Consider the following 11599-nt stretch of genomic DNA (forward strand, 5'->3'; position numbering starts at 1 on the left):
GTGGTGCTTTATAAATGCTCTGTGCGCGGTACTGCATTGAGCCCTTTTTTCTGAGCCATACCCCCATTTCTCATGTTGGTGGGTCTTTCTGGTAATAATTGGGTTCCTGGGGTGGGGGGTCGTTTTCGGTGTTTAAGTGGAGTTTAATCCCACCTGGTGGATGATTCCTGGCAGAGTCCAAGGTGAACTGCCCACTTGCCCGACTCTGAGCCGGTGAGGTGCTGCCCACCGCCTGAGAGCCAGGTGTTGGCAGCTCTCATCCCCCAGCCCCCACCCCCCTGCCAGCCTGACCTGGAGACGCCTGCAGGGAGTCCTGTTGGTCAGGTGCACCATCCTGTCCCACCTGGGTGATGTCGCTTCCTGACTCTGCCCTGGAGCGTCCCCCTCTGGAAAGCAGGGGTCATGATGGCTCTGTGGGCTGGTGGAGCTCCTGTAAGAAGGAGAGAGACTGGGGCAGACAGAGGCGAGGGGTGGGGCTTGGAAGATTCTCTAAAGACACCAGAACATCAGGAATGTTTCTCGTTGGAACTTCTGGGAGACCTGGGTTCGATCCCTGGGTTGGGAAGATCCCCTGGAGAAGGGAATGGCTACCCACTCCAGTATTCTGGCCTGAAGAATTCCACGGACTGTGTAGTCCATGGGGTTACAAAGAGTCGGACACGACTGAGCGACTTTCACTTTCACTTTTCCTGGTGGTGCGATGATTAGGACTCTGCACAATCACTGCAGGGGCCACAGGTTCGATCCCTGGTTGGGGAAGTAAGATCCCGGATGTGGCCAAAAAAGTTTTATAGAAAGGAATGTTTACTGGCAAGATAAAGTCACCTGGCCGTTCCACCTGTGGATCAATGCCCAGCAGAAATGAGAGCATGTGCTCCCTACCGTGAATGCTCACAGCAGAGTCACCATAAGAGCCCCAAGGTGGAACGTCCGCCTCCAGGAGACGGGATGAATGAATTGTGGTTTGCTCACCTGGCAAAATACTCTTTTGCAATGAAAGCAACCAATTACTGCATCCGACAAAAGTCTCGCTGAGCGCAAGGAGCCAGACCCGGGACGTGTGTGCTGTGTGACCCCACAGATGGGAAAATTGGGAACCGGCGAGACTAGTCTACAGTGGCAGGGTGTGTGGGTCGGGGGCGGGTTCCTTGAGGGGTGGTGCTCCGAGGAAGGGGCCTGAAGGCACTTTCTAGGGTGTGGGAAAGGGGCTCTGGGTGCTCTGGGTGGTGGGCACGTGGGTGTGTGTCTGTGTAAAATCTATGGAACTGCACCCTGGGGAGCTATAGACCGTGTATCTGTGACTCATAAAGAAAATTAAAAGTAGGACATGAAAGAGCATACTATGCCCCAGGATTTGTTTATTAATATTTTAGTCATACTTCACGACTTGCAGGATCTTAGTTCCCTGACCATGGATTGAACCTGGGCCCTCGGCAGTGAGAGCAAAGAGTCCTAATCACTGGACTGTCAGGGAATTCCCTGCAACCTGATATTTAGCAAAGGTGACTTTGGGGATTTGGCTCAAAATGCTGGATAGTTCAAAAAAGGTGTAATAGAGAGAGTGAGGGGAGTGGGGAGAGCAGAGGCGGGCCCTCCCCACCAGCAGGGCCGAGGGCGCCTGGGCTCTGTGACTGGGGCTGCTGCCAGCTGCCTCGGCCCAGCTCCCGAGGGTTGTGTGTTTCCCCCCAGGTTCATGAACCACCGGGTTCCCGCCCACAAGAGGTACCAGCCCACGGAGTATGAGCATGCTGCCAACTGTGCCACCCACGCTGTGAGTCTCGGGGAGCTGAGCGGCACAGGAGGGGCCGGGAGGCAGCCTGTTGCCCTTGGAGTCAGTGTTCTCATCCCAGGGCGGTGACCCGAGGGGCCTGCCCCTCAGGCCTTCTTCCGTGGCCCTGGAAGTCAGTGGGATCCCGAGGGAAGGTCATGTGGGTAAATGGGACTGTGGCTCTGAGCGTGCTTCTCTTTGGCCTTAAGAGCCTTCAGTGGCTCCCTAGTAACCGGCACAGCGTCTGGGCTCGGTAGAAGCTCCCAGATACAGGTCTTAGCCTGAGTGTCAGCCCACCTCCCCCTGCCGTGATCTTACCCTGAATCCCACCCGCTGTTTCTAGACTAGAAGGCACGACCCAGTGTCTTTGCACATGCTGTTCCCGGGGCTTGGAATACTTCCCATCTCCCCCACGAAATCCTGCTCTGGGCAGCGGTCCTTAAGCCTTTGGGCCCCTTTGAGGATCTTACGAAGATCCGGACCTACGCTGTCCAGCTTCGTAGCCACTGGCCTCACGCAGCTGAAATACGGCGCGTCTGAACTGAGGTGCGCTGAGAGTGCAGACTACACAGCAGCTTTTGAAGACTCAGCGTGAAAAAAAGAATGCAAGATCTCTTAGTTCTTTTTATATTAATGACGTGTTGAAAGGATACTTTGGATATATCAGACTAAGCAAAATACATTAATAAAGTCAAATATATCAATAATTAATATAAAATTTAAATATAATTTATATAGATAAATTAATATATTTATTAATAAAACATATTTATTAATAAAGCAAAATATATTAACAAATGTATTTTTTCATTTTTAAAATGTGGCTACTGGAAAATCTAAAATTACCTGTGCTGGGACTTCCTGGTGGTCTGGTGGCTAAGACTGTGTGCTCTCAGTGCAGGGGACCCCGGGTTCGATCCCTGGTCAGGGAGCTAGATCCCACATGCCGCCGCTAACAGTTTGCACTCTGCAATTAAACATCCTGCACACGGCAGTGAGGATTGAAGATACCAAGTGCCGTGACTAAGACTCGGCACAGGCACGTAAATAAATTAAAAACTAATTAAAACTAAAATTTGCTGCGCCACCTGCATTGTGTTAAGTACTTTTGTTGGCTGGAGCTGCTGTAGAGTCTCTCTTCAAAATAAGTGCTCCCAGCACACAGAATTAGACAGACTCTTTTGGAGACCCTGTACTCCTGCCCCCCGCCCAGTGCTTTGCAGAACTCTGAGACTTCTCAGAGGAACGAATGGATAAACCAAGATTTGAAGAGGAAGTTTTCCAGGTAGGCACTGTGGGGAGGGACGTCTTCGGGGAGAACCCTGTGGGCATCAGTGCAGCAGTGTGAAGCGTCGTGGCCAGCCTAGGGTGCTCGAGGCCGGGTTAGCAGCAGACATGGAGGATGGGGGCGGTGGCCAGACGCGTCCTGAAGACGGGAGGTCTGGGCTTCCTGTCTTACCTCCATATCGTCTAGAGCTGCGCTGTCCAGTGTGGTTGCCACTGTCTTCGTGTAGCTGTTAGATTCAAAGTTGAAGCCAGTTAAGATGAAAGAAAATGAAAACGGCAAGTCCTTAGTGGTACAAGCCACGTTTCACGTGCTCGGTAGCTGTGTGGGCTTGGAGGCTTCCATACTGGACAGTGCAGGTCTAGAAATTTTCCCCCACCGTGGAAGTTCTGTGGGGCAGTGCAGGTCGAGAACCTTCCCTCCACGACGGGAGTTCTGTCGGGCAGTGCAGGTCAGGAGAAAACGCATGGGGGCCGCTCGGGGGCTCTGCACTTGCCTGGCCCCTGCTCCAGAGGCTGGCCTTGCAGCACCGCCCCCTCCCTGCCTCCAGCTCTGGATCATCCCCAGCATCCTCGGCAGCTCCAACCTCTACTTCCTGTCGGATGACGACTGGGAGGCCATCTCCGCCTGGATCTACGGCCTCGGGCTCTGCGGGCTCTTCGTGGTGTCCACCGTGTTCCACACCATCTCCTGGAAGAAGAGCCACCTCAGGTGCCTGCTGCCCAGCCCACGGGTGGGGGTGTGTGTGTGGCAGGGTCACCAGGGCTGGGGCCCACGGCGGGCCGAGGGGAGGCGAGATGCCTCGGGCTGTGCTTGGCTGGGCAGAGAGGGGCCCAGGATGGAAGGCCTTGCGCCACATTTGCTTTTGGCCAGCGGGGTTGAGTCCCCCCGGGGAACCCCTTCACCCTCAGAAGCCTTGTGTGCTCCCCTCTGAGCAGCCGGAAGAGCAAACCCCTCACTCCGAGGCCGTCAGGAGGGACCCATAACTGTCATAGTAGCTGCCCATTCCTGGGCACCCCTAGGTTCCGGGCACTCTGCAGCTGTCACTGTGGATCTCTCCAAAAATTCTGCAGTGTAGGGATTAGCATCCTGGATTTTAATTCTGATTTGTTTTCTGGTAAATAAGCATGGTGTAAAATTTACCATCTTGACCGTTTCCAAGTGTACCATCCAGTGGCATTAAACACATTAACGCTGTTGTACAACCGTCACCACCATCCATCTGCTGAATATTTCCATCTTCCCAAACCGAGGCCCTGTCTCCATTAAACACTAACGCCCCATCTCCTCCCGGCCCCCAGCACCGCCCTTCTGCTTTCTGTCTCTGTGAGTTGTCTGCTCTGTGCACCCCGTGTAAGTGGGACCATTTACTACTTAGCCTTTTGTGAGCACAGCATCCTCAGAGCTCATCCTCATCACAGCAGGTGTCAGAATCGCCTTCCTTCTCAAGGCTGGAGCGTGTCTCACTGTGTGGTTGGACCGCACTTTGTTTATCCATTCAGCTGTTACGGACACTTGGGGTGCTTCTGCCCTTTGTCACGGGCTTCTTTGAGACATCCCGGGGCTCATCCACGTGGCAGCTTACAGAATCCTGGTTTTTGTGGATGACGACTCTGAATTTGGAAGGTGACGGGACACGCTTAAGGTTACATCGCTGATCGTGGCCAGGCCAGAACTGATTCCAGGACTCCAGGCCCCCCACAGAGTGAGGGGACTCTGGTCCATTGTAGCAGCTGCAGTGATCACAGCTGGTCCCCATGTCCAGTGCCCCTCCTGCCCCCCAGAAGCCCTGTGACTCTGCTATATCCCACTGGTCCTGTCCCTGTTCTTTCCGTGGGTCCTGGTGGACCCCACTGTATGAGAGTCCTGTGGCTGCTGTAACAAATTACCACACACAGAGCATCCTGAAACAATAGGAGCTTAGCTGCTCATGGTCTAGGAGGCCAGACTCTGAGATGAGCGAGTCAGTGGGGCCACGTCTCCAGGGGAGGACCCTGTATCTCCTTCTCCAGCTTCTGGTGGCTCCCCGGCTCCCCGCTTGGGGCGGCGTCACTCCAGTCTCCGCCTCTCCCCATAGGCCTTCCTTCTGTGCATCTGTGTGTCCCAGGCCCCCTCTCCTTTTCCTTCTAAAGACACCAGTCCCTGGGTGTGGGGCCCACTTGTCAGTGGTGTGATCATGCTGCCCTTCTGTGTGATGTGGTGGATGAAATCGTGGCCCCTGCCCCCCTAGGTGGGGTTAAAGAGGTCATGCTTAAGAGCTTTGCACGGTGCTCTGATTACAGAATGTGCTCTGTACATGTTAGCTGTTGTTAGTCTCTGTATTTCTAGGGAGACACGTAGTTAGCCCAGCGTCAGATAGAAACGCTGGCCACATTTAATGAGGGCTGCAGTGGCCAGACTGAATCACAGTTTGTATTAGTTATCTACTGCCGAGTAACAAATTACTCTGAATCATGGAGACTTCAAATAATGATGAACTCCAATCCTCTCTCTCTAAGCTTTGGAGAGGCAGGAATTGGGGAGCTTTGCTGTGTGGCTCCGGTCCAAGGTTGCTGATGTGGTCAAGATGCTGCTGGGGCTTCCAGGGACTGGAGAAGCCACTTCCGAGGCTGCTGCCTTGCAGGGCTGGCGCATCGGTGCTGGATCCTTGGGGGTGCTTGGTCCTTCCCATGTGGACCTCTCCACGGCCCCGTGGCTTGTTCCCCTCCGTAGTTACTGATCCAAGAGAACAAGGCGGAGGTTGTCAGCCTCAGAAACCACACTCCGGCATGTGTGTGATCTCGCGTCGGCTCCAAACATTTGCTGTGCTCGTTGTGGGAAGGGCTGCATGAGGGTGTGGGGACCAGGAGCCGGGGCTCCTTGAGGACCGTTTTGGAGGCTGCGCCACGCTGGCCAGACGCACTAAGGAATGTAGTCAGCTCTTGAAAGTGAGGCCACAGTGGAAACAGGTGACGTTTATGAGCACTTCCTGTTCTGTGTGGTGCTGAGTCCTGACCCTCTTCACCCTCACCCCGTGGGAGGATGCCAGTACTCCTCCCTGTTTCACAGGTGAGGGAGCTGAGACCGGGGAGGGCAAGTTCTTGCTCAGGGTCACCGTTCCTCCGTGGTAGGGTTGGGATCGGAACCCAGGCCTTCTGGCTTCAGAACTTGGACCTGAACCGGAATACCAGAACCCAGAGGGTCTTCAGGGGCACCTGGGTTTGCTGGTTTAATGAAAAGAGACTGAAATAAAATTAATACATGTTTAATTTTCCACGTTTTCTTCTGCTTGCTGCGCTTCTGTTGAGTGTGTATTTTTTAGTTCTTTTTTTTTTTTCTAACTGAAGCATAGTTGGTTTATAATCTTGTGTTAGTTTCAGGCGTACGGCAAAGTGATTCAGTTACACACACACATACACACACATACTTTTTCAGATTCTTTTCCCATATAGGTTATTAAAAAGAGAGTATAGTTGAATTTTTTCACTGTTTAAGTATAATTGATGTACCACATAAGTTACAGGTGTACAATTAGTGATTCACAATTTTTTAAAGATTATATTCCATTTATAGTTACTGCAAAACACTGGCTATATTCCCCGTATTGTATGATACGTCCTTGTAGCTTATTTTATTGTGTTTTATTACTCAATATTTATTTATTTAGCCACATCTCAAGGCATGCGGGATCTTAGTTCCCTGACCAGGGATTGAACCCAGGCCACCGCAGTGAAAGCACCCAGTCCTACCCACTGGACCACCAGGGAACTCCCCTTGTAGCTTGTTTTAAACATTAACAGTTTGTATCTCTTCAATGCCTTCCCTGTCTTGCCCCCTCCCCTTCCCTCTCCCCACTGGTGACCGCTCGTTTCTTCTCTGTATCTGTGAGTCTGTGTTTTGCAGACTGTGTTTCTCTCTGTCTGTTGTGAGTCTGTGTTTTTTTAAGCTACTGAATTTTTTTATCATTTGAAATCTTTCGGAAAGCCCAGAATGTAAAGCAGAATGCAGAGTTGCTTTGATTAGAGAAATAGGATGTCAGGGGGAGGAGGGTCCTTGACGGGAGCCCTGGGGTGTCTCCATTCAGCCCCTGGGGTGACAGGGAGCCTGGCTGGAAAAGCACTGCCTTGATCACTCACAGATGGGGGGACACTGAGGCCCGAGGGGTCGTGGCTGGATGGAGGCTCATCAGCCCTGCGCCCAGGCTCCCCCCCCCACAAAGCCCGTTTATCCAGGTTGGGCCCCATAACCCGCCCTCTCTGCTGCAGGACGGTAGAGCATTGTCTGCACATGTCGGACCGCATGGTCATCTATTTCTTCATAGCAGCCTCCTACGCGCCCTGGTGAGTATCGCTGCGGGTCCCCGAGCGAGGTGGGGGCTGGGGCTGGCTTCTTCTCCTTCCCTTCTTCGAATTTCCCTGCGTGTTTTGCTGGGTGATCTGTGACTTCAGCACAAGAATGTAGGTAAAAGGACACCCTCCACGCATCCTCCTTCCTAGAAGCAAGGAGTTAGCGCCGGCTTCCTGTGTATCCTTCCAGGGTGATTTTCTGTAGAAAAGAGCAAATGTGTATGTGTGTGTATATGTATAGACACATTTGCATACGTGCATATGCATATATGCAAATACACATATTCACACTTCACTTTCCTACTTTACTTTTTTAAAGTATTTACTGATCTTGTTACAATATTGCTTCCGTTTTACCTTTTTTTTTTTTCTGGCCACGATGCATGTGGGATCCTAGCTCCCTGACCCGGGATCCAACCGACACCCCCTGCATTGGAAGGTGACGTCTTAACCAGTGGACCGCTAGGGAAGTCCCTATACTTTCCTGCGTTATGCTCAGTTGCTCAGTTGTGTCCGAGTCTTTGTGACCCCATGGACTGCAGCCCGCAAGGCTCCACTGTCCATGGGGATTCTCCAGGCAAGATGCTGGAGTGGGTAGCCGTGCTCTCCTCCAGGGGATCTTCCCCACCCAGGGATCGAGCTCAGGTCTCCCACGTTGGGGGTGGATTCTTTACTGTCTGAGCCACCTTTCCTTCTTGAGTAGAAAAGGAAGGATCCTGAACAGACGCTGAAGTCAGCCTTCATTCTCTTAGTCATGTTCTGGGGGACCTCTTTTCATATTAGTACCTTGGAGATATCCCCATTTCTTTTTTATAGCAGCATAGCGTTCCCTGGCCGCTCTTGTTTATGAGTATTTATGACATCAGGGCTCCCCTTCCTTTGCTGTAGCGCACAGGCCTGCAGTGAGAGTCCTTGGTGATGGGTCATGCATCCCCTTGTGCCTGGATCGGTTGCTGGAAACAGGTGAAACTGCTGAGCCAACGTTTTGAGCTACAGAAGCCGCAGATTCTTAAGCCGAGCCTGATCTTTGTGGGGTAATCGCCAAACTTGGAGGCTTGGTGGCAGGAGTGGGCCTTAGTTCTTTGGCTAACTGTTGCCAAGACACCTTGCACAGATTGTACCAGTTTAAACGCCCCCAGCAGGGATCTCTCTGGTGGACTAGGTGGTTGAGAAACCGCCTGCCAGTGCAGGGGACGTGGGTTCAGTCCCTGGTCCGGGAAGATCTCATATTTTGCAGTGTGGCTGCGCTCGTGCAGCTGCTGAACCGCTCTCTGGAGCCTAGGAGCCACGGCTACGGAAGCCGGCCCACCCCGGAGCCTGTGCGTGTCGGCCTCCAAGGCGTGGGAGGCACGGAAAGGTTTGTCCCGCTCTTGCCCAGGGAATTCCAATCTCTGGCTATGGTAAATGGAGTGTTCTTTTTCATTTTGTCGGCTAATAAGTGGGTTTAGTTGGTGCACACGAAGGTGATTGCCTTCGGAGCACGTTTTGTTGAGACGTGCCTGGGGGGTCCACACAGGGAACTCCCACGTCCCGCGGCCGCCCCCGGGTGTCCAGCCCCGCCCCGGTCCGCGGCTCCCGGGGGTGGTGTCCGCATCCCGCGCTCGGCTGTCTTGGGGCAGCTCTGCCCCGTGTCTTCTTTCACGTGGATGGAATCGTCGTTCTTTCCGGCCTCGCTTTCGGGCAGCATTGTGTGCTGAGGGTCACGGAGTCACAGTTGCAGGACTCGCAGTCCAGTCTCCTTGCTGGACAGCCTTCTGGATGCATGAGCCAGAGGCGTCCATCCCCTGTGACAGGCTCTCTGCGGGGTTCCCAACATTCGGGTGATTGTGGCTCCACGGGGGGTCCTCTGGTTCTTCTCGTGTGGGTGTGGCTGTGAACTGAGGAGTGGGTGGGGGCTTGAAGCAATATTTACTTGGTTTTATTTTTTTTCTGTGGACCATTTTAAAAGTCTTTACTGAATTTGTTACAACATTGCTTCTGTTTCACCTTTTGGTTTTTTGGCTGTGAGTCATTTGGTTTCTCAGCTCCCTGATCAGGGATTGAATCTGATCCCCCCCCTACATCGGAAGGCAAAGTCTTAGCCACTCCCTGATCAGGGATTGAATCTGATCCCCCCCCTACATCGGAAGGCAAAGTCTTAGCCACTCCCTGATCAGGGATTGAATCTGATCCCCCCCCTACATCGGAAGGCAAAGTCTTAGCCACTCCCTGATCAGGGATTGAATCTGATCCACCCCCTACATCGGAAGGCAAAGTCTTAGCCACTGGACCATTAGGGAAGTCGTTGGCTTTATGTTTTGGACTGAAGGATGATGCCTTGGGAGCGAGGAGGTGCAAAGAGGCTGATGCAAGGAGCTGGGAGAGAGAGGGTTGTGGCCGGGGCCCCGGCACTGGCCTTGGAGTTGAGAGGATGGATGGATGGAAGATGTATTTACAGGAAACGGAGTGGAAACTATGAGTGACTGAAGGTGGGGAGGAATCCCAGGGTTCCTGGCTTCCTCCAGGAAATCGGCTCTTGCTGCTGTCAGCCTGGGGACGTAATCAGAGGCAGCCCGTGCCCAGCTGAGCTTTGTGGGAGGAGGGGGCGTGTAACCCAGGGTGCTTCTGGTCCTCAGGTGCCTGGTGGGCTGGTGTATGGAGACCCTGAAAAGAACGGTCAGTCCCAGGTGAGGGGCTGCTGTTCGGGTGGGTAGGTGGGGGCCCCTGGTGATGCAGAGAGCAGGGGAGAGAAGCCAGAAGTGATGGGAGGGTGCCTCCCGATGGCCCCAGGTTACCCCCAGGCACCACCTGCAGTTCTCAGGAGTTGGGTGATCTCTGGTTTCTTTTTTGGATGTTGCCAATTAGAGTAAAGCTAGGTTTTGTGCTCAGCTGCAGTAACTATCCTTGACTGAGATTTCTGGAACCGCCCTCTGACTGTCCCCCTGCCTTGGCTGATTCAGTGGCTGGGTTTCTGTTCTTTATCCCTGACGCTGACGGTCTGGGCACTGGCTCTGTGCCCGTCGAGTGCTGGTGTCTGAGGATGTGGCTGTGAACAGAGACACAGGCCGTCTGTCCTTGTGGGACTTAGCGTCTCCCAGAGGATGTGGACTTTGTCCCAACACCGACACAGATCGAACCACCACCGTGGTCCAAGCTGTGAAGGAGGGATGCAGGGGCCGAGAAGGGGAGAAGTGCCCGGGTTTGCAAGCTGTGTCGGTGGGGGAAGGGTCGACAGAACTTGGCGGTTGACTGGATGTGGGGTTGAGAGAGGATCAGAGGTGATGACAGTGTCCTACCTGGACACCCGGCTGCATGGGGGAAGGGAGGCAGGAGACGAGGGTTCATGGAGTGATTTGTGGCTATTTTTCTTCGCGGTGCTCTGGTTGAGTGGGTGGAGGCGTGAACGACTGGGTCCCCCCATCCCTGCCTCAATCTGAAAAACCTCCGTGGTTTAGTTTTATTTTCATTGGTTAAAAGTTTCTATTTATTTACTTTTGGCTGTGCTGGGTCTTGGTGGCTGTGCAGGTTTTCTCTGGTTGCGGCGAGCGGGGCTCCTCCTCGTGGTGGCTCCTCTTGTTGTGGAGCACGGGCTCGAGGGTGCTCAGGCTTCAGCAGGCGCGGCTCCCCAGCTCTCGAGCACAGGCTCAGTAGTTGCGACACACGGGCTTAGTTGTTCTGAGACACGTGCTATCTTCCCAGACCTATCTTCCCAGGGATCGAACCCGTGTCTTCCGAACTGGCAGGCAGCATCTTTATCGCTGAGCCACCAGGGAAGCCCCTTTATTTTCATTTTTGATGGATTAAGCTTACATATAAGATTCCAGCATATCACCTTTCTTAAGAAAGGGTCTAAAAGGTGGTCGCAAGGCTCCGGCATTGCTCAAAGAGAACAGTTGTGGCATCAGACCGCATGAGGCCCTGGTCCTGATCAGCCTTTCCGGAGCCACGGGTCCTGGGATAACTCCCGAGTCTGTCCGAGCCTCCGTCTCCTGGCCTTTAAAAGAGAGGCAGCGATAGTACCCCCTCCCCCAGCTGTCTTGAAGAGGGATGATGGTGACCCGCACACAGACGCCATTCACGCGATCAGGCAGGGAGGACCGTGTCACGAATGATAGAGAAAACTAGCTGGGTCAGGGGTGACACAGAACCTTCCTTTCCCCAGTGCTTCGGAAAACCATTAATAATCGAGTCATAAATATTGAGGTGGACAAAAGAAAAGTCACCGTCTTCCGGAACCAGAGC

The 11599-nt window shown here is 53.3% G+C and overlaps 1 protein-coding gene across 2 annotated transcripts in view; it reads left to right on the top strand.

Annotated features, from left to right (window-relative positions):
• The window catches only part of RADIL (Rap associating with DIL domain), a 121312-nt gene that overhangs the window by 33057 nt on the left and 76656 nt on the right, over nucleotides 1-11599 (top strand). For both annotated transcript variants that reach the window (XM_042240547.2, XM_027961229.3), the window contains exons 2-4: nucleotides 1690-1771; nucleotides 3604-3764; nucleotides 7298-7372. In XM_042240547.2, the coding sequence (XP_042096481.1) occupies nucleotides 1690-1771; nucleotides 3604-3764; nucleotides 7298-7372 (318 nt within the window). The remainder of the gene's footprint in view (nucleotides 1-1689; nucleotides 1772-3603; nucleotides 3765-7297; nucleotides 7373-11599) is intronic.

The sequence above is a fragment of the Ovis aries genome, chromosome 24 (assembly GCF_016772045.2).
Source record: "Ovis aries strain OAR_USU_Benz2616 breed Rambouillet chromosome 24, ARS-UI_Ramb_v3.0, whole genome shotgun sequence".
Classification (NCBI taxonomy): Eukaryota; Metazoa; Chordata; class Mammalia; order Artiodactyla; family Bovidae; genus Ovis; species Ovis aries.